Source organism: Microcebus murinus, chromosome 3 (assembly GCF_040939455.1).
Source record: "Microcebus murinus isolate Inina chromosome 3, M.murinus_Inina_mat1.0, whole genome shotgun sequence".
NCBI lineage: Eukaryota > Metazoa > Chordata > Mammalia > Primates > Cheirogaleidae > Microcebus > Microcebus murinus.
This window is the reverse complement of record NC_134106.1, coordinates 61960029-61986454: the sequence shown is the minus strand read 5'-3', so window position 1 is coordinate 61986454 and position 26426 is coordinate 61960029. Positions and strand designations below refer to the sequence as shown.

Here is a 26426-nt window from a genome sequence, read left to right as displayed (position 1 = left end):
GGGACGTGGGAGGGGCGAACGGAGAGGGGAGAGAGAAGGGGGGTCCAGTCTCCCCTAGCCGACGACTTTTTTTTAGAAGTCCTAGGACTAGTCTCCAGGACCAGGACTCTTCTCCCAGACCTTAGGGTCCTGCTCAGCCAAAGGTAGGGGGAGCTGGGGATGGAGAGGGACCAGCGAAATGGGGTGGTGTGGGATGGAGTCGAAGGAAGGGGAAGCCACCCAACCGAGAGTTTGATTATCGTCAAAGGGGAGTGAGACTCAAGGAGAGTGTAAAGAGGAGGCAGATACTGGGGGTGGGGGCTGCAGCAGGGTGTTCTGAAAAGGGCGGGCAGGAGAGCCCAAAGGCGGGGGTCTCCTCTGTGAGGCCTTACCTCTGGGCCCCCAAGCCAAAATGTCCCCAGAACAAAGCTGTCTTGTTGGGTTGTTTGTCTGGGTTGGGGGAAGCATGTTCAGGAAGGCCCCTGCTGTGGAGGGGCTGTTCTCAGCCCCAGACAGAGCAGGCCTTGGCTAAGGAGCCCATAGCGGCCTGGCCTCCCGTTGCCCGGTGACAGCGATGGTGGAGTTGGCAGGAGGCTCAGACAGCCCCACCCCACCCCCGCCCAGCTTGAGGCCTGGCCCTCCTGGGCCCCTTGACCCCGCAGGGCATCTGAAAGCCTGTGTGCCAGGGAGGGTGTGCAGCAGGTTATCCACACATTCTTTGATGTCACCCTCCCTGCCTAGGAATCTGCCCAGATAACACTCAGGGCTTGACTCCCATTCAGGGGATCTGAGATCCAAGGATCTCCTAGGGCCCCCTTGCCTGCCTCTCTCCACAATCAGTACAGTTGTCTGTCCTCTGTCTGGCTAAATGGGGTCATCTGGGTCCCTCCCATGTCTGCTCCTTGGCTCTTGTCAATCGTGCTCCCCTCACCTGTTGCCTGCCTCTCTCCCTCCCTCCCCACTACTGTGTGCTTGGTTCTTTTCCTGTCACCTTCTGTCATCTTCAATGTTGTCTGTCTCTCCACTGTCTCTTTTGGTTTTCTCCCTTTGGTTCCCACAGTCCCCCTGCCTCTCACATCCTGTCTCTCTGGGTGACTCTGGCTCAGTCTCTATCCCTTTATCTTGACCATTCTCCGGCCCTTGGTCTCTAACCACTGTCTTATCTCTGGGTCTCTCAGACTGGTGAGTGGGGGTAATGGAGGTGATGATGGCAGACCTAGGGACAGATGTGGGACAGAACAACTAATTGTGAGGGGTTTGTCATTTACAAAAGGGAGTGAGAGCATAGCTATCTCCCCCACCCCAATCTGGGTCTCTCAGGCTGCGCTTCTTTGACACTGTCTCCGCCCTTATTTAGTGTTTCTCACGATGTCTCTTAGCCCCTGAGGCGCTCTCTATTGCTCATACTGTCTCTGTCCCTGGTCTGACTGTCTTCCTTTCATGACTTCTCTCTCTCTCTGACTCTGGGCCTTGCTCAATCTGTTTCTCTCACACATACTTTCTCTCTGGGGCACCCAGGCCTTCCCTGCCATGCGACTTGTCAGTGTCTGGCAGTGGAGCCCGTGGGGGCTGCGGCTGTGCCTGCTGTGCAGCTTGTGCTTGGGGTCCCCGTCCCCTTCCACGGACCCTGAGAAGAGGGCCGGAAGCCAGGGATTGCGGTTCCGGCTGGCTGGCTTCCCCAGGAAGCCCTACGAGGGCCGCGTGGAAATACAGCGAGCTGGTGAATGGGGCACCATCTGCGATGATGACTTCACACTGCAGGCTGCCCACGTCCTCTGCCGAGAGCTGGGCTTTACAGAGGCCACAGGCTGGACTCACAGTGCCAAATACGGCCCTGGAACAGGTGAGCAATGATCCAGGCATAGCCTAGCTATTACCAAAGTGTGGCCTAAGTGCAGGGAGAAGGAACACCAGGATGAGACAGCCACAGGACATGGGACTCCAAGAACAGCCAGTTTCAAGTGAACCCATAGATGACAAACCAACCAACATAGTTACTCTCAGAGTTGTGTGACCTTAGGCTAGTCAGTGCTTTCTCTGAACCTCAGATGCCCTGTGTGCAAAATGACTAGATGATCCCTAAGTTCCTTTCTGCTACAAGAGCATGATTCTACAAAGCCATGAGCAAGGACAGCCCAGATAGGGGTGAGCCCCGTATGATTAGAGTTGGTTTCATGGGAAGCTGAGAACAGGTAAATGTCTGGATGTCCCAAAGCCAGAAGGCATGACAGATACTGCAGCTGACAAAATCAGATTACAGGCCAGAGCTAAAACTATTAAGCTAAAACTGACTAAGGACAAGACTAAAGCCAACAAGAATGTCTGTGGGTGGTGAGGGTTTAAGAGCAAATTCTCCGTGAGGCCCAAGGATGCTCACACAGTATGAGCCCACGGTGGGATGGGTGGACAGAAGCAGATGCAGTCTCCAGTTGATCACCCAATTCCCACTGGCTAGACCACCTCAAACAAAGTGTAATTTGTTGATGCTACATTTTAAGAGGGACAGTAGAAAATGGAAATACTTTCAGAGGAGAGCTGCCCAAACATGAAAGATTCAGAAGCCAAGTTTCTAGGAGGAACAGCTGAAGAACAAGGGGTTTGGTATGGAAACAAAATGCCTTGGATAGCAATTACATAATGGTTGTCTTCAAATATGGGAAGGACGGTCACATGGCTGAGGGATTTTTCTGGATGGCATCAAAAGACTGAATCAGATTTGTTAGGGGAAAGTCAAGAGGTGCGGGGACTGATGGTTACAAAGTCTCGTGGGTCAGGATGTAGGTGTCCTAGCAGAAGCTAGGTAAGTCCTGTCAAGATATGAATGAAGGGTCCCTGCACAATGGGTAGGACAGATGACCTTTGAGGTTCCACCCAATTATGAAAGGCAGTCAGTGATACTCATTAGGGTCCATACAGAGAACAAGAGGCTAAGTTGCAGCACAGACAGGACAGGCATGTGGGAGAATGCAAGAGTGAGGTGAAGGGATGTTCGATTTCCAAGTCTCACAATAGGTCAAACTCCTAAGTCCCCATGTATTGGCTCTGTGGTCTTAGGCAAGTTATTTAACATCTCTGAACCCTAGTTTCTTCATATAAAACAGTCTCTGGCAGCTCTGTTCTAAGAATGATCATGTATGTCCTCACCATGGCAGAGCACCTGGCACACAATAGGTACCTGATCAGTTGTAGCTATCACTGAATGGATGAGGAATGATCAGAGCTTCAGTGTTGACTCTTTGTTTTTATTTGCCTTGTCAACTTCTCGAGTATCCCCAGATCACCGACAACCGTATTCCCTCTTTCCTGTTCCCTCTAGGGTCCCCTGTCTCTTCTCCACCAGAAAATTCCTATTCCCTCTAGGGTCCCCTGTCTCTTCTCCCATCATACCAGAAAAATGGGATCACTGTGGCCAAGTGTGAGGCCCCCATGCTCCCTCTCCCCAATCCCCCCATCTCCCTCATCCTACCCCCCCAAGCTTCTCTGTCCCCTCATCTCCTCTCCCACAGGCCGCATTTGGCTGGACAACTTGAGCTGCACTGGGACTGAGAAGAGTGTGACTGAATGTGCCTCCCGGGGCTGGGGGAACAGTGACTGTACCCATGATGAGGATGCTGGGGTCATCTGCAAGGACCAGCGCCTCCCAGGCTTCAAGGACTCCAATGTCATCGAGGTCTGTAGTTCACACAGACACACCACCCAAGATGGCCAGACAGAGAGGACTGTAGGGTGGTTAGAGGAGGTGGTAGAAGTAGGGGATCCCATGTACCCCTGTGGAATACTTTGGATTGGTGGGCGGCGTGGAAGAGTAAATGATAGAGTTCCTGGGTGCTGTAAAACTGGGAGGGGGGAAACATTAGCATTCAAGAACAAAACCTGACATGAACCTCTCCAACTTCATGCCTGGTCACCCTGGGAGCGTCCTGTGCTCTCCCTCTCCTCAGACATTGTGCTGTCCCAGAACATCTCTCTTCTTACTTTCTCCTTCTTCAAAGCCGCTTCCTCAGTGAAGTCCTCCCTCCTGCTCTAGGCAGAGTTGGGTGCTCCTCCCTCAGCTCCCTTCATTGCTCAGAGCACAGCATATCCCTCCACCCTCGTGGCTGGAGGAGAGTGCACACACCCCAGACTGAGGGCAGGCAGGGCATTCCTCTCGGCCCTGGCTCAGTCCCATCCGCCACTGGGCTTACGGGACACTGGGACCCTCTCCCCTGCTTGTGGTCCCGCCCTCAGGTAGAGCATAACCCGCAAGTGGAGGAAGTGCGACTGCGACCCGGAGTCGGGTGGGGCAGGCGGCCCCTGCCAGTGACTGAGGGGCTGGTTGAGGTCAAGCTTCCCGACGGCTGGTCGCAAGTGTGTGACAAAGGCTGGAGCGCCCACAACAGCCACGTGGTCTGCGGGATGCTCGGCTTCCCTAGCGAAAAGAGGGTCAACACGGCCTTCTACAGGTGAGGGGCGTGGGGGGGGGGTGGAGGGCGGGGCGGGTGCTCTCTGAGGAGCGGTGTGGGGAGGCCTTGGAGAGGGTCGGGGCACTGGGGGGCCCGAGGGTCCGGAATAGCGGGCAAACGTAGAGACCGCGAAGAAGCTGGAGGAAATCTTGTGGGGCCAAGAAGGGCTCCCCAAGATGGGTCCGTAACGGGGAGCAGGGAGGGCCCGCTCCCACGCGTCCGGGCCGGCGCGGCGGCGCGCTGGGTCGGCGAGCGGGTCCCGCGGCCCCGGGCGCGCGCCGGCGGTTCCCGGTCCCGCGAGGGCGCGGCCGGCCTCGGGAGGCGGTGCCTGGGCGTGCCCGGCGCGGAGCCGCCCGCCCACTGTCTGGGGACCGGGACAGGCCGGCGGCGCCCGCGGGGCGGCGGGTCCCAGCCACGGGCCCATCCCGGAGGGGCCGGAGGGCGCGGGAAGAGTCTGGGCCCCGCCCCCGGCCCAGGCGCGTCTCTGAGCGCGCGCGCCCTCGGGACTCCGGGGAAGTTTTCCAGAAGGTGTTCTGGGCGCCCACCCTCTCCACGTGCCCTGGAGCCCTGCTGTGCACGCCGGCTTCCAGGGCAACGAATAGCCCCGGTGAACGGTTCTGTGCTTGCAGCGTCTCCCTTCCCTGGAACATCTAATTTTGGTCATTTTGAGAAACAGCCATTGAGAGTCTGGCAAATATTTGGAAATCTTTACACCGTGTCTCTGTAATCTTCTATTTTCCGAGCCAGAAATGCTTGTTTTCTTAAGCTCTGTCTTCCTTAGATCTTTTGCTGAAAAGCCTCTTGACGTCTAGATGGCTTTCCACTGGGCACGCTATTTCAGATGTTGTCCGGCCAGGGTAGGGTACTGCTGAAATGCTCGACTTTGATTAAAGCACGCTTCCAGTTTGCGTTGCTTTGGAGGCAGCATTCCACTGCTTATATTGAACTTTAATCACCTAAAACCAGTTCAAGGCTACCCTTATCCCTAATACTGATAGAGCATGCTTTCTGAACCTAAATTCATGTTTAGCTTCTCCCATCATTTAAAAGCCATGATGAAAAAAAATAAAATAAAAGCCATGATGATCCCATGAGATTATCTTGAGTACTGATGTGATTTTCAGTCATCATTTCCAGCAACCTTTACAGAACAGACATGAGTATCTCGAGCATTTCGTAGGAATGACCATAAAAATCGTTGTTGAACTGTTCAAAACTAAAGTCCAATTCTTCCTGGAAAACTTTCCTCCAGATTTACATCAAGCCTCTAATCATCAGTTGTAAAATATGTTTTTTCAACTGATTGGGAAGAAACAGAACACAACAGTTTTGTAGCCAACATTTCACCTTATCTATACATATATTTCTTGTCTATAATGTTATTCTTTGGGAAAATCCAGATACACTATGTTCGCAGCCATTCTCTAAGTTTCCAATTCAGTAATCTTGTCAAAAAACGAAATCATAATTGTTTGAGCCTATTTTTATTGAAATCCTTTTAAGTTTCTAAGAATCACCCTAGTTTTTCCTAAATGTGCACAACCTTCCTATTTAATAACTTATTCTAGAATATTACTTACCTGTAGATTGAGAAATCCTTCTTTTCTTTTTTTTAATTAGCACATTATCTAGTGTCCAGTCTTTTCCATACTTGGTCAAATTTGCTTTGCCTTGGCTTTGAGACTCATCTGAAAGTTCTTTCAGCCCTGAGGAATACACTTTATCTGGTCTGGAGACTCAACCTATATTAAAACAACTATGCTGTGCTCCTCTACTATCGTCCATCTTGGGGCTGTATTTCTTTCTCTGTGCTTGTCTTTTACCTCTCCTAATCCAAACACCAGAAAGATTCTGGTTCTGAAAGATTAGTAGGATTTAAATAGCCACATTTCAAGTGAGGGGGATAGCATGAGCAAAGGTGTAGAGATTCATTTGTCCATTTATTTATTGAGACGCGACTGTGTGCACAGTACTTTTGTAGACGCTAGCAGTTCAACAGTGAACAAAACGGACAAAAATCCCTGATCTCATGGACTAGGGGAGAACCTGAAAGCAAATAGGTTAAAATATGAAATGTAAGGATGTTAAAGAGGGCAACAGGTAAAAATAAAGCCAGGAAGGGGTTAAGATATGCGAGTAGAATTACAGTTATAAATAGAGTGGTCAGGGAAGACCTCTCTGAGAAGGCATCATTCAAAAAAATCTTAAAGGAGGTGAGAGCACAAGCTCTGCAGACATCTAGACAAACATTTCCAGGAAGAGGAATCGGAAATGAAAATATTCTGGGGAGTATGTTTGTGTGGTGGGGGAGGGGAGAAGACATTCTTGTCATTCCCCATGGGGCCATTGTGGCTGGAGCTCAGGGAACAAAGGAAAAAAATGACAGGAGATGCAATGTAGGAGGTGATAGGAAAAGAATGAGGGGCCAGATGATTTAGGGTCATTTGGGAGACTTTCACTTTTACTCTGTGTGAGATAAGGAAACATTTTGAGTAAAAGTATGACATCCGACCTCCATTTTTAAAGTGCTACTGTCACTGCTTTGTTAAGAATGGGTAGTAGGTGATGCAGTAGAAGCAAGAGGGCTAGTTAGAAAGTTATTGTCTCCTGAAAGTCAAGTAAAGAGTGTGAAACCTGAAGATGACCATGAAAGTGGTGAAAAATGACCAAAATCTGTATATTGTTGAAGGTAGAGCCAAGAGGGTTTGCTAATAGATTTATTGTGGTGTTAGAGATCATTCCAAGGTTTTTGGTCTCATCTAAGTATCCAGTTGGCCTCATCTGATAAGGATCATAGTGAGTGGAGCATGTTTTGTATGGAGAGGGGGCTGGGGTGGAGGGTAGGAACTTGGTTTTGGCCCTGTTAAATTTGACGTTGTTTAAGACATTGAAATGGTAAGCTAAGTCAGACAAATTGGATTAGAGGTCAGTTGAATAAAAGTATATGAAGTCCTGAAACACATCACCAAGGAAGTGACTGTAAATTTTAAAGAGAGAGAGAAAGAGGTTCAGGCCCAAGGAGTGAAAACTTGGGGAACTTAAATATTAAGAGGTCAGGGAGGTAGGGTGAAATTAATGTATGACGACTAGTAGGATATAGAGAATGGGAGAAGAAACACCTAAAATGATTCTGAAGCTGCCTGAGAGAAGGGTGGTACCATCAGGCGTCTCAGGGCTTCAGGTTAATACGAACTGGCTTTGGGGCTGGGCCATCCTTGGGAAATGTGAGACACAGGAGTTGTCCCCAGGTATTCACAGCCTGAAGTAATTTTCAGAGATTAAGAATATTGGCTGTGTGCATTGGAATCTCATACTGAGACTGGGGTATGAAGGCTGGGGAAGGAGATACACCAAAGCACAAGGTCATCGTCAGCGGGGAAAGAGATTACAGGAGTCTGGATTATAGAAGTTTCTGTGGTGGGGACGTGTCATAGATCTTCTGTCCAAGTCAAGCCAGGCAGAGGGAGCATTCTCATAGGTAATACGGGAACAACTCTGCCCCTCCTTAAGGAAAACCAAATGGATCTTCTGGCTTTTAGAGGAAGCCAGTAAGATTTAGAAAATGAGAAAATCAAAAGTATCTATCATTTTTACACCTGTTTTGGTAATTCCACCATAGAACATGTGAATTTTAGAAGAGGAGAATAAAGTACAGATAATTGAACTATTTACTTTTACAAGTAATGAATCTGAGGCTGTAAGAGCTTCGGTGCTCTTTAAGAAGTCATTCTTCTAATTCATTTTAGTTTGACAGATATTTATTGAACTGTTACTATTTGCCAAACACTATGCAAGGTGCTGAGAAGACAAAAGTGAAAAAATAATGAGAGAGGTAGTTAGGTAATTAGGCATCAGATCACAGAAGACCTTATAGGCCATGGATTCAGGTCTTTGTGATAAAAGGATTGGGAATCCATTGAAACGTTTTAATGAGGAAGGCTGTAAATGACATGATCAGGTTTGTGATTCCAAAAGATCATTTTAACTGCATTTCTGAGAATGGTTTGGAGAGGAGCAAGAGTGAATAGATTGGAGAGAGATTTAGGAAAGAAAATGGATGGGACTTGGTTATTGATTGACTTTGGGAGCCAGGGAAGGGAGAAGTTAAGTTTGACTCCTAGGTTTCTGGAGTGGATTTTGCTGAGAAAATTATGTTTATTTTTTGGACCTACATTACAGTTTAGATGACTTCAAGATCTCTACCTAGAAACACCAAGAAGGCAGTGGAATATACAAGGTTGGGTGTGAATGAGACCATATAAAGAGAGGACCATATATGGTGTGAGAAGAGAATAATGCTTAAGACAGAGCTCTGAAAATGTAAATGGCCAGATAGGGGAGGAGCCTGCAAAGAAGACCAAGAAAGAGCAACCAGAAATAGGAATAAAACCAGGCTATTGTAGTATAAGGCAGTCTAGGAAGGAGCAACAGCAGCAGAGTCAGATGTTGCAGAGAGGTCAGTAAGATTAAGATTGAAAAATGTCTACTGGATTTAACAACATGGAAGTTTGCAGAGTAATGGGTAGGGAAAACCAGAGGACATGGGTTAAGGAATGAATGGAAACAGAGGCTATAGAGATGGTGAATATTGACAACTCTTGAAAAATTTTGCTATGAAGAGGAGGAGAGATTTGAGATAGAGAGTGTGGGGGGGGGAGTAGGAGTAATTTGAACATAGTTAAAAGGATTCAATTAAAAAGGAACAGTTATATGCAAGAGAGAAGGATTATAAGAGGTGGAATTCAGAAACATATGGGGGGAGTGGCCTTAGAGAAGAGAGATGTTTGGGAGGAATGAGAAGAGGATATGCAGATATAGACAGGTTTTTAAGTTTAATGGTTGAAGGGGGGAACAAATGATAGGGGGAAAGAAGCACATCTGTGAATAAAGAAATGTAAATCAAGGTCAGGCTCACACCTATAATCCTAGCACTCTAGGAGGCCCAGTCAGGAGGATTGCTTGAGGTCAGTTCAAGACCAGCCAGAGCAAGAGCGAGACTCCATCTGTACTAAAAGTAGAAAAAATTAGCCGGTCATGGTGGCGCATGCCTGTAGTCCCAGCTACTGGAAAAGCTGAGGCAGAAGAATCACTTGAGCCCAGGAGTTTCAGGTTGCTGTGAGCTGGGCTGGCACCACAGTGCTCTCACCTGGGTGACAGAGCAAGATCTGACTCAAAAACAAATGTAAATTAAGGAAAATATCAGCATTGATCTTAAATAAGGACGAAGTCATTAATATAACTTATAAGATAAAAGGTTCTAAACTCCTAGATATGTATATGAAATATTATATATGCATGTAGACATATAAATAATATAATTTACAATATAAAGTTGTTAAATAAAGAGGAAGTACTTCAAATTTGCAGATAATACAAAATTTTTCTGTGTACTACTCTAGAGATCAAGATGATCTTCCTGAGTTGATTAGTAAAAGAAGGTACCAAATGTATTTCTTTTTTTTTTTTTGAGACAGAATCTCACTTTGTTGCCCAGGCTAGAGTGAGTGCTGTGGCGTCAGCTAGCTCACAGCAACCTCAAACTCCTGGGCTCAAGCAATCCTGATGCCTCAGCCTCCCGAGTAGCTGGGACTACAGGCATGTGCCACCATGCCCGGCTAATTTTTTCTATATATATTAGTTGGCCAATTAATTTCTTTCTATTTATAGTAGAGACGGGATCTCGCTCTTGTTCGGGCTGGTTTCGAACTCCTGACCTTGAGCGATCCACCCGCCTCAGCCTCCCAGAGTTGTATTTCATTTTAGACATTTTAGGCATGTTTGAGAGAAAGACATTTAGAGAAAGTTTTAGACCATGTTTATAAAATGAAAGGCTCTAGCTTTTAGTAATGTCTCAGGAGAGGAACCCAAGAGTTGTAGACTATAGGTAGGAATGTTGGACATATTGGATGTGTTTTTATTTGTTTTTTTGTTTTGTTTTGTTTTGTTTTGTTTTGTTTTTTTTGAGACAGAGTCTCGCTTTGTTATCCAGGCTAGAGTGAGTGCCGTGGCGTCAGCCTAGCTCACAGCAACCTCAAACTCCTGGGCTCCAGTGATCCTTCTGCCTCAGCCTCCCCAGTAGCTGGGACTACAGGCATGCACCACCATGCCCGGCTAATTTTTTATATATATATCAGTTGGCCAATTAATTTCTTTCAATTTATAGTAGAGACGGGGTCTCGCTCTTGTTCAGGCTGGTTTTGAACTCCAGACCTTGAGCAATCCGCCCGCCTCGGCCTCCCAAGAGCTAGGATTACAGGCGTGAGCCACAGCGCCCGGCCTGTTTTGTTTTGTTTTGTTTTGTTTTGTTTTGTTTTGTTTTGTTTTGTTTTGAGACAGAGTTTTTCTTTGTTGCCCTGGCTATAGTGCAGTGGTGTCATCATAGCTCACTGCGACCTCAAACTCCTGGGCTCAAGCAATCCTCCTACCTCAGCTTCCTGAGTAGTTGGGACTATAGGCATGTGCTACCATGCCTGGCTAATTTTTCTACTTTTTGTAGAGACAGGGTCTCACTCTTAACTCAGGCTGGTCTCAAACTCTTTTTTTTTTTTTTTTTTTTTTTTTTACTAATTGTAACAATAAGATGGTCTCAAACTCTTGAGCTCAAGTGATCCTGGTGCTTCAGCCTCCCAAAGTGCTAGGATTATAAGTGTGAGCCACCGTGCCAGCCCATACTGGATGCTTTGACAAACAGACCAACTAACTACATCCTCAGGAAGAAGCTGGGGCAGGAAATACCAAACAGCTTCTGACCTATTTTAAATATATACATATATTAAAATCCCAGTACATCTTCACACATAAACAGTCATTTAGTACCTTTAGGGGTTTGTTCACAGTACCTCAGAATGATACCAAAATCTGAGGATGCTCAAGTCCCTGACAGAAAATGGTGTTGTATTTGCAAATAACCTGTGCACATCCTCCAGATACTTTAGATCATCTCTAGATTACTTATAACACCTAATACAATGTAAATGCCATGTAAATGGTTGTTACACTGTATTGTTTAGAGAATGACAAGCAAAAAGTCTTGCATGTTCAGTACCAACACATTTTTTTAATATAGTTTCAGTCTGCAGTTGGTTGAATCCATGGATGCAGAATCCATGGACACAGAGGGCCAACTGTGCTATGTGGAAATATGACTCCTCAAGATAAACAGCAGCTTTCAAAGAAAGGACAACTAAGATGATAACGGGCTGGGCGCAGCGGCTCACTCCTGTAATCATAATCACTCCAGCCAGGCAACAGAATGAGACCTTGTATCTGTACAAAAAAAAAAAAAAAAGAGGCCAACTCGGTGGCTCATGCCTGTAATAACTAGCACTCTGGGAGACTGAGGCAGGAGGATCAATGGAGGTCAGGAGTTTGAGACCAGCCTAAGGAAGAGCAAGACCTCTCTCTACTAAAAATAGAAAAAAAATAGCTGGGTATGGTGGTGTATGCCTGTAGTCCCAGCTACTCCAGAGGCTAAGGCAGGAGGATCACTTTAGCCCAGGAATTGGAGGTTTCAGTGAGCTATGATGATGCCACTGCATGCTGCCTGGGGCAGAGTGAGGCTCTGTCTCAAAAACAAAACAAAAAAAAAAAAACACAGAATTCTATAAATTTAAAAAGTCAGACACATCATCTGTACACAGTTGGACAGGACAAAAAGTGACCATAATTAAAGTCTTCAAAATAACAGGGAGAATGAGAGGAGGAACAGACCCCTAGTTTCTGTTTCCGTTAAGACATTAGACTTCAAGAAACCTCTTGAAGAATGAAATAAGTCAGTTATTTAGGCCAGTTAAAAAGAAGTAAGATTGGCCAGGCTTGGTGACTCACGCCTGTAATTCTAGCTCTCTGGGAGGCCGAGGCAGGCGGATTGCTCGAGGTCAGGAGTTCAAAACCAGCCTGAGCAAGAGCGAGACCCTGTCTCTACTATAAATAGAAAGAAATTAATTGGCAAACTAATATATATATAGAAAAAATGAGCCGGACATGATGGTGCATGCCTGTAGTCCCAGCTACTCAGGAGGCTGAAGCAGAAGGATCGCCTGAGCCCCCAGGAGTTTGAGGTTGCTATGAGCTAGGCTGACGCCATGGCACTCACTCTAGCCTGGGCAACAAAGCGAGACTCTGTCTCAAAGAAAAAAAAAGAAGAAGTAAGATTTATTTCCCTGCAAGTAAGTTTGAGAGGTGAGCTCATTTGGAACTTGAGCAGGAAGGGTGCTGCCATCCTAAGGAGCCCGCCTTGTGCATCCTTGGAGATCCAGCCTTGGTCCTTGGTCCTGGTCCAGGAGCCTCAGGCCTGGACATGCCAAAAGCCTTTCTTGAAGAGAGCAACCAAGAATAAAAAGATACAGTCAGCCTCCCTGGGCTTGACCCAGGCTAGCTCTTTCCTAGCTTGGTCAGTCTGGCAATTCTAACAATCCTAACAACTTTCCCCTTAACCCTCAGCACTAAATGTCTGGACCCAGGAGTCCTTTGTCCCCATCTGCCTTAGCTAATTTCTGAGGGTCCTGGAATAAGGACACTGTATGTCCTGAGTCCCTGGCCTTCACTGCTGCTCACCCACCTGGTCATGTGCTTATGAGACCAAAGAGCTATGAAGGGTAGGGCCCTGGGAGTATCTGACGTTATAATATCCTGCCATCAGGAACCTTTCTGACTGCTTGAAAAGAAATCTTGTCCTGGTCCTAGCTGCACCAGCCTTTTCCAATTGCTTCTACACTGATCCTGACTACTATTGTCTTATCCTCACAGAAAGTTGAGGAAGCGAGCAGCCAAAGCCTCAGCCCGACGCCCCAAGCCCCTTGGAAGGTAAAGGGGCAAGAGCCCCGGGACCTCCTGCTTGCCCCTGTGGCCCCAGGAGGTGGATGGATGGATGGCAGCCTATCCATGTCCATCCCAGAACCCAAGCTGACGGATTAGGGATGTGACTGGAAAATAAATGGCCATTCCCCCAGGGGGGAGGGCGAAGGGAGCAGGCATGGGGACGGGCAAGCTTCGATCTTAGGGAACACAAGGAGGAAATAATGTCAGAATAGCTGAGGAGAAGCTTCCCATCTTTCAACTTTCCCCAAATAGCCTGGACTCCAGCCTCAGCCACGTGCATTCCTCTTCCCCGACCTCCCTTAGTTCACTGGCATTACTGTTTTCTCTCCTCCCTGCACCTTGCCTCTTCCCTCCCCTCTCCGCACCTGCACTGACATAACTGGAGTTCCCATCACTATTGCTGAATCCAGCTGCATGAGTTCCTGAAATACAGCTCAGTGGTGTTGGGCAGTGTATGAGGACAATCTGGCCTTCCTTCACTTTGCCCCTTCCCACACTGCATGAAAAGTCCTTCCCAGAAACAGAAAAAGAACCTTCTACCTTCCCTGGGCCACACCAACCATACCTCTACCAACCTCTTTCTCCTTTTTGCAGACCAATCACCAAGCTTAAAGTCAGACCCAAACCCCGAGTGGGCAGGGGGCCAATCAAGAGGTAAATAAGGCTCAGGTTGGGTGGAGAGGAGGGGAGCACAGAGTTAGGAAGTGGGGGAGTCGGGCTGTGGTCAGGCCAAGAGGACCTTGGCTGGAAAAGCTGCCCAAGAGGTGGGGGAGCAGCAACTGTTACAAATCACCTTCCAGATCATGTACCAAGATGTTAAGTAAGGCTGGCCTGGGGATGGTGGGCTGGAGAATTATGCTTGTCATAGGGTTTGGGGAGTTTTTTCATCCACTGACTACCCTTGTTCCACAGGCTTATTTAGCTCCCCGGTGAGTTCTAGGAGATAATATGGTGCTTTTCTCCTTCAGATGCCCTACTTGGCTCTCCCTCAAGTGGTTAAGTTTGCCTGAAGGATCAGTGTTTTACATGATTTTACTTTTACATGATTAATTTTAAAAAATAAGTGCTACCATCTTACTCCAAATGGAGTAAGACTCAGCTTCCCATTTGGAACCTTTACCAGGATAGAGTCAGATTGACAGTCCCTGCCTCTCTGGCCGGTTCAGTTTCCACAATTAGGCTCCCAGTTCCACAGTTTTCCTCCTGGGCTCCTTCAGAACTCAAGAGAGTGGAAAGCTTCTAGCCCCGGTGATTACATCTAACTTTTCTTCTAAAGGCAGTTTGCACATTAAAAGTCTCTCTGGTAACTTCTGCAGCAGGGGCTGAGGTAGAGAGAGTTCCCCCCTTTCTCCCCTCCTCTCCTCAGCAAGGTCCCGTCTCAGCCCTGGTCCCCAGAGACCATCATTCCCCAGTTTCTCCCTCTGGTGGTTTCAAAGGAGCTCTTGTAGTGCCCTTCTAGCTTAGGGTCATCTGTGCGCAGCAGGGCCACACTCTGGCCTTCCCTGACCCCCACATTAAAGTACATGCTACCGTTTTTATTTTGTTCATTGTAGGGAAAGGGGAGGAGGGTGTTTAGAAGATAGATGTCTTTTTCCTGTGATGGCCTCTTTGACTTTTATTTTCAGCCAAACAGGACTTTGGGAGAGTGCCTGATCTCTTTGATCTTCAGGATCCATTTATCCTGAGCTTCCAAAGGTATTCTGTAAAGTCTCCAGGCTTCCTTTGTCTGTTTTGTTTATAAACTTTCCCTCTTCCCCGAGTCTTCCTAGCCAATGGCTTCAAGTCGCCATATTCCTTCCTTCCTCCAACATCAAGTGATGGGGCACATTACTCAATAAATCACAGCCACATCAGCGTCATAGGCCCAGTCCACCAGTGCCAGGCCTCGTCTGCTTCCCTTGCTCTCTGGGCTGCACCCAGCTGTTCTGGAGAGAGATCACCTCTCTCCTCCACAGGCTTCACTGCAGTCTCTCATCTCGTTGGTATCAACAAAGAAGTCCCCTCAGTCTCTCAAACATCTCTGCAGCATTTCCAAGCTTTCACATCTCTAGTTCGGTCCCATTTTCCTGCTCAGATGGCTGTGGGACACTCTGTTATGTTTAAATTGCAGGAGCATGGAGCACCTCATTAAAAACTTACGCAGCTCAGCTCAGGTCCTGGTCTGTCTTTGTCATTCTTATTCACATCCACCTTCCTTCTCTAGTCACGTTTCCCTCAAATTGTGTGTGTCTTGCAATTGTCAGTGCCAGTCCTTCCTGTGGTCCACCCTCTGGTCTGTTCTTCCTGTGACTGCCCAGCATAATCTGTCCTGCAGAGTCTCTGGCCTGGAAGCCCCTCTGGCCTGGAAGCCATTTAGACTGAAGACTTCTTCAGTCCTTTGCATCCTGACTCATCCAGTTATTTCAGTCACAGCATAATAGAAGGATCTGCTCGCCCTGGCCTCCTGTCACATCAGCCACTCCCTCCTGACCATCTCTTCCAGCGGGGTATTTTCCCACCCTATTTGAATGGCAGCCTTAGCCTTTGCCTCCTTTAGGACCAGCAGCCTGAAACACCTTGGAACAAGGTTTCCATCAGGCAAGTCAAGACTAGCCATTCTTCCTTTAGGGTTCTTCTGTTGCAGCAAGTCCCCAAAGGATCCACGTGTCTGGGTAGTTGAGGCTGTTTCAGCCTGGAAACTGAGTGATCCCTTTGTCTCTCCCCAGGGAAACATAGAAGGGGGGAAGAAGAGGATAAAGTGGTTATGAAAAGTCGGGGGGATGGTGGAGGCATGGAGTGGGAGGAGGGTGTGGGGCCAAGAGGCAGGAGCATTGTTTTACCCTACTGCACCTCACTCCTATCCCCCCAGGCTGCTGGCCCAGCGGCAGCAACACTCCTTTGGTCTGCATGGGGTGGCGTGCGTGGGCACGGAGGCCCACCTCTCCCTCTGTTCCCTGGAGTTCTATCGTGCCAATGACACCGCCAGGTGCCCTGGGGGGGGCCCTGCGGTGGTGAGCTGTGTGCCAGGCCCTCTCTACGCGGCGTCCAGTGGCCAGAAGAAGCAACAACAGTCGAAGCCTCAGGGGGAGGTGTGTGACAGTGACTATGACCTTTCCCACCCAGGTGGAGAACCCCCTAGCTGGCCACCCCCTGACTAAGCACAGCCTTGACCTTTGAGAACAGAGAGGAGCCTTCCATGGGGTGGGCCACAGACCTGAAACTACCCACTCCCTCCCACCAAATGGCATTCATCTCCCAGGTCTACTTAGCTCTTTCCATGCTGATGTTTCCATTCACCTCTGTTGGGCACATCTTTCTCTTCTATAGGCCCGTGTACGTCTAAAGGGTGGGGCCCACCCTGGAGAGGGCCGGGTGGAAGTCCTGAAGGCTGGCACGTGGGGCACAGTCTGTGACCGCAAGTGGGACCTGCAGGCAGCCAGCGTGGTGTGTCGGGAGCTGGGCTTCGGGAGTGCTCGAGAAGCTCTGAGTGGTGCTCGCATGGGGCAGGGTGAGGGGGCATGGAGGTGGGAGGGAGAGGGAAGGAGGAGGTACACACTCCTGGGAGGTACATTCCTTGGGCAGGCTAGGAGTCCCCTGGGCAGAAAATGAAGGCCTAGTTACAACCTCCTGATCTTTGACTTCTGACCCTAGGCATGGGTGCCATCCACTTGAGTGAAGTTCGATGCTCTGGACAAGAGCCCTCCCTCTGGAAGTGCCCTCACAAAAACATCACAGCTGATGACTGTTCCCATAGCCAGGATGCTGCAGTCCGATGCCACCTACCCTACATTGGGGTGGAGGCCAAGGTCAGTCATACTTTCCACCTTGGTTCAGTCTCTATCTCGCACCTTGTCCAGTCCTGACCCCCAATCTGCAGTCTGATAGCCCCAGCCAGCTGCCCCAGGCCCTGCCATCCTGCAGCTCATACCTGATCCACTACTTACTAGCCCTGCCCTCTATGTGCCTCTGAATCATTCTTTGGCCACATCCATATTGCAGACTTCTACCACCCCACTCCAAAATCTCCCCCAGCTCTTCCATTCTGTGTCACTACAGATCCGACTCAGTGGGGGCCGCAGCCGACATGAGGGGCGAGTTGAGGTGCAAGTAGGGGGACCTGGGTCCCTTCGCTGGGGTCTCATCTGTGGAGATGACTGGGGAACACTGGAGGCCATGGTGGCCTGTAGGCAACTTGGTCTGGGCTATGCCAACCACGGCTTGCAGGTGAGTGGGAAGGAGAGGGGAGCCAAAGCTGTTTGTCTCCAAAGCCTGTGTTTTTGGCAGAGGACTGTGGAAATGATTCCCTTGGCCTAGGAGGCTGGATCACAAGGCCTCACAGAAACACTTCCATATGTCCCCAGGAGACATGGTACTGGGACTCCGGAAATATAACAGAGGTGGTGATGAGTGGAGTGCGCTGCACAGGGACTGAGCTGTCCCTGGACCAGTGCGCCCATCATGGTACCCACATCACCTGCAAGAGGGCAGAGACCCGCTTCACTGCTGGAGTCATCTGTTCTGAGAGTGAGTGAAGGGTAGGGTGATGCAAGTTAGGGAAGGGAGGCTCTGGACCACCCCTTTGTAGGGAAGAAGGGACTATAATCTGGAGGGGTAATCCTTCCCTATGGAAAAGCAATCTCAAACATTCTAGGGGCCGGGCATGGTGGCTCATGCCTGTAATCCTAGCACTCTGGGAGGCTGAGGCGGGTGGATTGCTCAAGGTCAGGAGTTCGAAACTAGCCTGAGCAAGAGCGAGACCCCGTCTCTACTAAAAATAGAAATAAATTAATTGGCCAACTAAAAAAATATATATAAAAAATTAGCCAGGCATGGTGGTGCATGCCTGTAGTCCCAGCTACTCGGGAGGCTGAGGCAGAAGGATTGCTTGAGCCCAGGGGTTTGAGGTTGCTGTGAGCTAGGCTGATGCCATGGTACTCTAGCCTGGGCAACACAGTGAGACTCTGTCTCAAAAAAAAAAAAAAAAAAACATTCTAGGGAGGGATGGAAGCACCCCTGTCTGTCCTTGCCCCTTGGCAGTGACATCTAACACTCGTCTTCCTTTCTCGGTGCAGCCGCATCAGATCTGCTGCTGCACTCGGCACTGGTGCAGGAGACCGCCTATATCGAGGACCGGCCCCTGCACATGTTGTACTGTGCTGCAGAAGAGAACTGCCTGGCCAGCTCGGCCCGCTCAGCCAATTGGCCCTATGGCCACCGGCGTCTGCTCCGATTCTCCTCCCAGATCCACAACCTGGGACGAGCTGACTTCAGGCCCAAGGCTGGGCGCCACTCCTGGGTGTGGCATGAGTGCCATGGGTGAGAGGGTAGGGGGTCAAGTAAACAGGCAAGGCCACGGGGATGGATGGAGCAAGCCTGCTGGGGGCAGAGCAGGAAACAGGAATTCCCTTGTCCCCACAGGCACTACCACAGTATGGACATATTCACTCACTACGATATCCTGACCCCGAATGGCACCAAGGTGGCTGAGGGCCACAAAGCTAGTTTCTGTCTAGAAGACACTGAGTGTCAGGAGGGTGAGTTGAGCCTGGAGTGGACTACAGCATCTCCATCACACAGCCTTGCCTTACACTGACATATGCCAATCCCTGCAGATGTTTCCAAGAGGTACGAGTGTGCCAACTTTGGAGAGCAGGGCATCACCGTGGGTTGTTGGGATCTCTACCGGCATGACATCGACTGTCAATGGATTGACATCACAGATGTGAAGCCAGGAAACTACATTCTCCAGGTGCCTGGAGTCTGAGGCTTCTAGATGGCAAGTGGGAGGAGTATTAAAGACACCTTTGGATCTGAGGCTTGCACCTGGGTTAAATAGCCTTTCTCTCACTCACAGGTGGTCATCAACCCAAATTTTGAAGTAGCAGAGAGTGACTTCACCAACAATGCAATGAAATGTAACTGCAAATATGATGGACATCGCATCTGGGTGCACAACTGCCACATTGGTATTTGATGGGAAGAGCAACCCAGGAAGACTAAGGGATGGAAGGGAAATGCTTTCATTCTCTTTTCCTTAAGGTCTTTCTGTGTCTTCTGACCCACCTCTGGATCTCTCAGTCTCTCCACTTCTACCCACCCTCCCCCACAATGGGTCTGTCTTCCTGTGTCTGTACGGGCACCTCCCAAACTGCTTCTCCACACTGCAGGTGATGCCTTCAGTGAAGAGGCCAACAGGAGGTTTGAGCGCTACCCTGGCCAAACCAGCAACCAGATCATCTAAAGTGCCACCACCCTCATCTGCAAACCACCACCAGCCCCTAATGGCAGGGGTCTGAGGCTGCCATTACCTCAGGAGCTTACCACAGAATCCCTGACGTCAGCAGGCCCACTGCACTCATCCAGCTGTGCACTATGGATGTGAAACTGTCATGCAGAAGATATCACCCTTCTTCATAGGCCAGCTGTCAGTTTCTGCGGCCAAGCATAGGGAGTCTTTGCTCCCAGGCCCAGCACCGAGCAGAGCAAACCACAAAGAGCAACACCTGACTAACTGCCCAGGACAACAAACGGCAGTAGTTCGTTTTCTTCAATAGGGAGGTCTGGATGGTCAGCTCCAGTACCTCTCCTAAGTTCAGGGGGATACAGCTTTACCTCTAGCCTTTGGTGGGAGAAAAGATCCAGCCCCCCTTCATTTTTTGACTATAACATGTTGCTAGGTATAATTTTATTTTATATAAAAAGTGTTTCTGCGATTCTTCAGAGCCCAGGGATTGGTGCTGGTGGTTGGAGGGACCTGCCCCCCACTGGGTCATTTAATCCTCTGTCCAGGTGCCCTCAGAGCCAAGGCTAGGACAGTAAGGAGGAAAGCAGAGCAGGAGCCTCATACTCTTGCTAATCCATTCATTCTGTGACCTCAGGGGTCACATATAAGGTCAGTGTTTCTGATCCCCGTCGGATCCGCACTGCCAGCTGGGATTGTGTTCGAACAGCTTCATAAACATCTTCAGCATTTTGTACCAGCTGCTCCCCAATGGCCAAAATCACATCACCAGGCCGTAGACCAGCCCTATGGAGAAAGAAAGACAGGAGGGAACAGACAGCCCAGTTCAAGGACACATGCACACCTCACTCATCTCCACCTCACAGTGCAGTCTCTCCCTCACCGGTGTGCAGGGGAGCCCAGGATGACTTTGTGGATGAGTACACCATGTTGAACATCAGGGAAGCTTGGTTCTCGAAGCTGTAGTTCAGCAAGGATGCTGGAAGTACACAGATCACCCTATTAGCCACACACAGGCACTCTCCCCACCTTGAGTTTACCTCAAGTCTCTCATCAACACACAAATATATGCACAGGACATACACTAGGTTCTACAAATACAATGGCAATTCGCTTTCTGCCTGCTAGCAGTTATGAAGTGGGATATGTACATAAAAGATGACTAATTCCAAATGACACACAGTGTTAAATCAATAGCACTAATGTCATTCTAGAATACTAAGAAAAACTTTAAGGAGGGAGTAGAACTTAAACTAAGCCTAAAAGGATGGGTCTGATGTTAATTATATAAAACAAGAGCAGCATAAATAAAAAAACATGGGAGTAGGAAATCAGGAGATCAGCTTGGCTGGAACAGAATATTCACATACAAAGTAGCCACAGCCAGATCTAGAAGGCTGATTTAAAGATAGATGGAAGGTGGCCCTTAAAGGCCAGGTTAATGGATTAAAGGCTTTAACTCAAAGTAGTAACAGGATGAAATCAATCTGGTGACAGCACAAAATGAAATATGGTAAGAAAGTCAGGATTATGAGAAGGGTCTGCTCTTGTGATAGCTCCAAGTGTGAGGCAGCTCATCTCAGACAAACACAGAAATGAGAACAAAGCTCACAAGAGGTGCCAGTTGCCCACCAATGACAATGGTCACGCAACATATCACTACACCTAATGCTCATACCTGGGAGTCAGAGTCAGCATCATCACCCCAATGTAGCGGCGCTGGGACTCACTGATTCCAAACCAGGAACCTATGACAGAGGAACAAATGAGCCCACCCAGCTACATCGTTCCTTCCCTTTCCTCTCCTCCCAATAGACCACCCTCCAGCAAGGCCTAATGAATGCCCCTCCCCTGTGTCCCACCCACCACTTTAAAGGAGCCCCTTTCCCCACAAGTCAGGCTCACTCTTCTTTTCCCCACGACGAAGAAACTCTCGAAGGCGGTCAGAAGGGATGGCAAAGGAGATTCCGGCTGTGACCTTCATAGTGTTCACTCCGATCACCTCCCCATCCTGCAAGGACACAGCCCCCTGTTCCCTAGCCCAAATAGATCATAGGGGATGGGGGCACCTGAACAAGAATATCAGTGAGTGTCGGGGAGTGTTGATTACTGGGAGAAAGCCAACAAAAGACTGCTCAGAAACTTGTCCAAACATCCTTGAATTAGGGAAAACCCACTCTTCTCACACTGACCTGGGACAGGAATTCTTGGAAGGAAGAATGTCCCACTCACCAGGTTAACCAGGGGACCTCCAGAGTTTCCAAACTGCAGAACAAGGAGAAAATGTGGAAGAGATATGAGGATTCTAAGCCTGGGGGACATCACCAGTGCTTAGGTACTTTCTCCAAATTCTCTCCTTTCCTAGCTCATCAATGAATGGTTACATTTGTAGCCCAACCTCTGTATACAGGCTCATCCACCATTTATCAGTTGGTGCCTGTGTCACACAGCCTCTCCCAACTCCCCCAACCTAGTTTGTCATTTCTCTCATATCAGGACGCACATCAATAGCTGCATCAGTCTGAATGTATTCCACGTTGGTTTGGGGGAGTCCCAGGTCTCTGGCTGGACGCTGAGCAGAGCTAACAATGCCGGATGTGATGGTGTTCTGCAGTGCAAACGGACTTCCCATGGCAACAACAAACTCTCCTTGCCGGACATCTGCTGAGCGTCCCAGAGGCAGTGTGGGGAGAGGCTCCTAAGGCAGAATGGGTAGAAGAGACCCGTCATCTGGAGATAAACGCAAATAAACAGCTCCAACCAGACCTGGCTTACCCCGCCCCACACCTTGGTCTGAATCCTGAGTGTGGCGATATCTGCCACGGGATCCACAGCAGTGACCATGGCCTCATATGTGTCGCCACTAGGCAGCCTCACACGGACTCTGCGCCGATCAGCCACCACATGGGCGTTGGTGACGATGAGCCCGTCGGCAGCCACCACGAATCCTGAGCCGTTTGAGATAGGGACTTCACGGCCCGAGAAAGGGTGCCTAGGATGGGGGGAAGCACGGATGTGAGGAGGCTCTGACCCCTCCTGCTCACCCACTCTCCGGCCTGTGGCTTCAGTGTCTCCCGGTCTACCCCACCATTACCTGTCCAGGATCTCTATATAGACCACGGCAGGTGCAGTCTTCTCCACCACGTCTGCGATGAAGTTGTACTGGCTCCGGGGAGAGGTGGGCGGTGGGGCGGGGACTGCAGCGAAGACTGCCGGGGGACCCCGACCCCCGCCCCACAACAACAACAGCACTGCCCCCCCAGCGCCCAGCGCCACCGCCAGCCACGCACGCGGACGGGTTCCGGGGGTCCCCGAGGCCTCCCGGGCCTGGGGATCTGGGGTTCCCGCAGTCAGTCGTGCCCGGGAATCCCGGGACCCAGACGTCAGACATGCCCGGGTTTCAGGGACCCCCACAGACAACCGGGCCCGGAAACTGGGGGTCCCATAAGTCACCCGGGCCCGGGGGTCAGAACTTTCTGACGTCAGCAGGGTCCGGAGGTCAGGGGTCAACATGGGTCCCTTCCCCCAACGAGTCCCCCACAAAGCCCGCCATCCCCGGAGGCTCCAGCCTGCACCCCGCCCCGCCCTCAGCGCAGCCATCAGCTCCGCCTCGGCTGCCTCCTCGCCCGCCCTACTCAGAGGCGGCGCCCAGGACGCGAGCAGGCAGACTGTAGGACGCGGGGCACGCCGGTACCTGAAGTCCTCCAGAAGAGCACGCTGGGACCCAGGATTCCGGGAGGCCGGCTCCTCCCCCGCCCCGCGAATGCCGGGAGTTGTGGTCCTCGCGGGACGCGAGTTCTGAGGCGGCCCAAGAGGCCGCGGGGCATGCTGGGACTGCTAGCCCTTCCGGGGCGCCTCTGGACTTCGGGTCCCAGTACCCTGGGCTGATGCCCAAAGACTCCGCCTTCCCAGGAGTCCTTGCGGCCGGGTGCGAAGATGGCGGCGGCGACTGGGTACTCCTGAGGCAGCTGCGATGGAGCTTCCCCCAGCGCCGGGGCCGGAGCGGCTCTTTGACTCGCACCGGTAAGAGCCCCGGCGGGAAGAGGCAGGCTCTGGCGTCCTCTTGTCCTTCGGCGACCTATCACCTCGCCCCTCACCCCCAGGCTCCCGGGTGACGGCTTCCTGCTCCTCGCGCTGCTGCTCTACGCGCCAGTCGGATTCTGCCTCCTGGTCCTGCGCCTCTTTTTGGGGATCCACGTCTTCTTGGTCAGCTGCGCGCTGCCAGACAGCGTCCTTCGCAGGTTCCGACTCCAACGCTCGGGTAATGAGTGTCAGGGCTGGGCCTGGCCTGCTGCCGCACAGTTACCAACGCCCGTGTCTCCAGGTTCGTGGTACGGACCATGTGTGCGGTGCTGGGGCTTGTGGCTCGGCAGGAGGACTCTGGACTCCGGGATCACCGCGTCAGGGTCCTCATTTCCAACCACGTGACACCTTTCGACCACAACATAGTCAATCTGCTCACCACCTGTAGCACCGTGAGTGGGGGCGAGGCTGAGAACACCTTGGGGTGGTTTTCTGGGGCCCAGCTCAAGGCTTCCCCTCTCCCCACTCGAGTTTCCCATAGGGGATACTGAGCCTAATGCCCAGCCCAACTCCTCTACCCCACATGTCAGTTTTTCTCATTTCCCTCCATTTGTTTCATCTTGCTTTCTCTCTTCCCCATTCCCAGCCTCTACTCAATAGTTCCCCCAGCTTTGTGTGCTGGTCTCGGGGCTTCATGGAGATGGATGGGCGGGGGGAGTTGGTGGAGTCACTCAAGAGATTCTGTGCTTCCACGAGGCTTCCCCCCACCCCTCTGCTGCTATTCCCCGAAGAAGAAGCCACCAATGGTCGGGAGGGGCTCCTGCACTTCAGGTGGGTGAGCACAGGTATCTGGTGCCAATTGGGTAGATAGTCAAGCTGTGGGCCCTTGGGTTTTCACAACCTTCTTCAGCCCCTAATCCCCTCCATCCCTAGTTCATTTCCTTTCTGTCCACTTTTAGCTCTTTCCCCTGAATTATTTATTCCCTATTTATCTAGTTGTACAGTTTGACAGTTACCTGTTTTAAGTCAGGTATGAGCTGCTGACTGGGCTGGCTGGACTCCCATCCCACTCTCTCCTTCTTCTAGTTCCTGGCCATTTTCTATCCAGGATGTGGTACAACCTCTTACCCTGCAAGTTCAGAGACCCCTGGTCTCTGTGGTGAGTGTGTGTTAGACAGAGAATCTCTGGGGCTTGGAGGGGAAGTTCCCACCCCTGGCCCTGGCTTAGGCCTTACTTCATGCCCTCCCCTCAGACGGTGTCAGATGCCTCCTGGGTCTCAGAACTGCTGTGGTCACTTTTCGTCCCTTTCACGGTGTATCAAGTAAGGTATTAACTGTCCTCACTTTTTGGTGGCTGGGGAGAGGCTCACCTCAAGGTCAAGTAGCCTCTGCCCTGTCCATTTGTAGATCTTTTAATGTCAAGATTCTACTACAGAGGCAACTATCTCCCCGCCCTTACCATGAGAAGAGGTACCAAAGTGGGGAAGGGGTCACAGCCCCTACCCCAGGTGTCCCCAACATAGTCCTGAATTGTTTTTTGCAGGTGGCTTCGTCCTGTTCATCGACAACTGGGGGAGGGGAATGAGGAGTTTGCACTCCGTGTACAACAGGTAGTAGGATACACAGGCAGGGTAAAGGTGGGGTCCAGGGTTAGGGAGTGGGAGAAGAAGACTTGAAATCTTGACACGCTAACCTTCCAATTCTCCCTAGCTATTGGCCAAGGAATTGGGGCAGACAGGGACACGGCTTACTCCAGCAGACAAAGCAGAGCACATGAAGCGACAAAGACACCCTAGATTGCGCCCCCAGTCAGGTATGTGGTCTCTATACAGAAAAAATTTTGGGGTTTTTTTCCCAGCATATTGTGATTTCTTCCCAATTCCTGTACTAGTCATTCTCTCTCCTAGTTCTCTACTTACCATATTTCTGTTTTTTTCTTCAGCCCAGTCATCTTTTTCTTCTGCCCCCGGTCCTTCTCCTGATGTGCAGCTGGCAACTCTGGCTCAGAGAGTCAAGGAGGTTTTGCCCCATGTGCCACTGGGTGTCATCCAGAGAGACCTGGGTATGGAAAAGAGTGGCCCCACACAGGGAGACAGGCAGAGGGAGGAACAGTGGGTTGTGAAGGAAGAAGGTGAACAGGGAAGGGACTTCCTCCTCCTTGCTCTTCCCTTCTTCCTAGCCAGGACTGGTTGTGTAGACTTGACCATCACTAATTTGCTTGAGGGAGCTGTAGCTTTTATGCCTGAAGATACCACTGATGGAACTCAGTCCCTACCCACAGCCTCTGCCTCCAAGGTGAGACCCAGGAAATGGTAAGGTCTAAGACTTGGGGTGGGTTGGGGCAATCTGCAAACTCCCTATCCCTGGTCTCTCTTGTTTTGATCCTGAGACCCTAGCACAGTGCCTCTCTTGCAAAGTAGGCATTCGATGCGTGTTTAATGATGATGACTTCGCAAGCTCTCTGACATTGTGATCACCTCAGTTCCCCAGCTCTGGCCCGGTGACCCCTCAGCGCACAGCCCTAACATTTGCCAAGTCTTCCTGGGCCCGGCAGGAGAGTCTGCAGGAGCGCAAGCAAGCACTATATGAATACGCAAGAAGGTGAGGGAGTTAGAGGTCAATGAGTAGGAAGTAGCAAATTGGAGAAGGGAAGTATGGAGCTAATATGGCAAAGCCCATGCAACATCTCTTCCTATGTCCTACAGGAGATTCACAGAGAGACAAGCCCAGGAGGCTAACTGAGCTTAAAGGAACAGGATGGCACCCAGAGCCGCAGGACGGAGACTGGGGGCAGCCCTGGCCCAACTCACAACAGGCCGGATGGGTGGGTGGTAAAAAGGGAGGGATGAGGCTCCCCCGATATCACATTAAATTCAGGGTTTTCACTCAAGGTCTCTGTTGTCTTTGTGAGTCTCAAAAGCTTCATGAGCAGGTTTCTTTTA

At 50.3% G+C, this 26426-nt stretch overlaps 3 protein-coding genes across 6 annotated transcripts; 2 read left to right on the top strand and 1 right to left on the bottom strand.

Moving 5' to 3' along the window:
• The first annotated feature begins 15 nt into the window (after window positions 1–15).
• LOXL3 (lysyl oxidase like 3) lies at window positions 16–19942 on the top strand. 2 transcript variants are annotated; one of them, XM_012788585.3, is made up of 15 exons: window positions 16–143; window positions 1498–1822; window positions 3486–3649; window positions 4207–4421; window positions 13836–13895; window positions 16090–16309; window positions 16548–16728; window positions 16872–17026; window positions 17277–17444; window positions 17582–17744; window positions 18293–18536; window positions 18639–18754; window positions 18833–18969; window positions 19075–19186; window positions 19388–19942. In XM_012788585.3, exons 2-15 carry the CDS (start codon window positions 1510–1512, stop codon window positions 19459–19461), a joined length of 2322 nt encoding a protein of 773 aa, XP_012644039.1. In that variant the 5' UTR covers window positions 16–143; window positions 1498–1509; the 3' UTR covers window positions 19462–19942. The 2 variants fall into 2 exon arrangements, with proteins under 2 accessions (XP_012644039.1, XP_012644041.1); XM_012788587.3 differs by lacking the exon at window positions 13836–13895 and having other exon boundaries at window positions 17–143.
• On the bottom strand, window positions 19889–23246 carry HTRA2 (HtrA serine peptidase 2). The gene is made up of 8 exons (XM_012788597.3): window positions 22556–23246; window positions 22249–22453; window positions 21965–22159; window positions 21694–21726; window positions 21367–21472; window positions 21140–21209; window positions 20345–20440; window positions 19889–20247 (listed from the first exon to the last, which is right to left on the bottom strand). The coding sequence occupies exons 1-8, from the start codon at window positions 23059–23061 to the stop codon at window positions 20082–20084; spliced, it is 1377 nt and encodes a 458-aa protein (XP_012644051.1). The 5' UTR covers window positions 23062–23246; the 3' UTR covers window positions 19889–20081.
• A 114-nt stretch (window positions 23247–23360) lies between these two features.
• On the top strand, window positions 23361–26374 carry AUP1 (AUP1 lipid droplet regulating VLDL assembly factor). Of its 3 annotated transcripts, none has more exons than XR_001160286.3 (12): window positions 23361–23484; window positions 23565–23702; window positions 23786–23936; window positions 24131–24315; window positions 24571–24643; window positions 24738–24811; window positions 25028–25094; window positions 25195–25297; window positions 25427–25546; window positions 25664–25779; window positions 25905–26085; window positions 26190–26374. XR_001160286.3 is itself a non-coding variant. In XM_012788598.2 (12 exons), exons 1-12 carry the CDS (start codon window positions 23435–23437, stop codon window positions 26224–26226), a joined length of 1233 nt encoding a protein of 410 aa, XP_012644052.1. In that variant the 5' UTR covers window positions 23361–23434; the 3' UTR covers window positions 26227–26374. The 3 variants fall into 3 exon arrangements, 2 of the variants coding, with proteins under 2 accessions (XP_012644052.1, XP_075857031.1); XM_012788598.2 differs by having other exon boundaries at window positions 25967–26085; XM_076000916.1 differs by lacking the exons at window positions 24571–24643; window positions 24738–24811 and having other exon boundaries at window positions 25967–26085.
• The last annotated feature ends 52 nt before the right edge of the window (window positions 26375–26426 follow it).

Excerpts from the sequence above, each read along its gene's own strand:
- LOXL3 (XM_012788585.3), top strand. The coding sequence starts at position 1,510 with ATGCGACTTGTCAGTGTCTGGCAGTGGAGCCCGTGGGGGCTGCGGCTG. Across the intron at positions 18,537-18,638 it reads GTGTGGCATGAGTGCCATGG|GCACTACCACAGTATGGACA; the intron begins GTGAGAGGGTAG and ends TTGTCCCCACAG. Across the intron at positions 18,755-18,832 it reads AGACACTGAGTGTCAGGAGG|ATGTTTCCAAGAGGTACGAG; the intron begins GTGAGTTGAGCC and ends CAATCCCTGCAG.
- HTRA2 (XM_012788597.3), bottom strand. The coding sequence starts at position 23,061 with ATGGCTGCGCTGAGGGCGGGGCGGGGTGCAGGCTGGAGCCTCCGGGGA. Across the intron at positions 22,160-22,248 it reads CACTCAGGATTCAGACCAAG|GAGCCTCTCCCCACACTGCC; the intron begins GTGTGGGGCGGG and ends ATTCTGCCTTAG. Across the intron at positions 20,248-20,344 it reads CTGGGCTCCCCTGCACACCG|GGCTGGTCTACGGCCTGGTG; the intron begins GTGAGGGAGAGA and ends CTTTCTCCATAG.
- AUP1 (XM_012788598.2), top strand. The coding sequence starts at position 23,435 with ATGGAGCTTCCCCCAGCGCCGGGGCCGGAGCGGCTCTTTGACTCGCAC. Across the intron at positions 24,812-25,027 it reads TTCACGGTGTATCAAGTAAG|GTGGCTTCGTCCTGTTCATC; the intron begins GTATTAACTGTC and ends TGTTTTTTGCAG. Across the intron at positions 25,298-25,426 it reads TAGATTGCGCCCCCAGTCAG|CCCAGTCATCTTTTTCTTCT; the intron begins GTATGTGGTCTC and ends TTTTTTCTTCAG.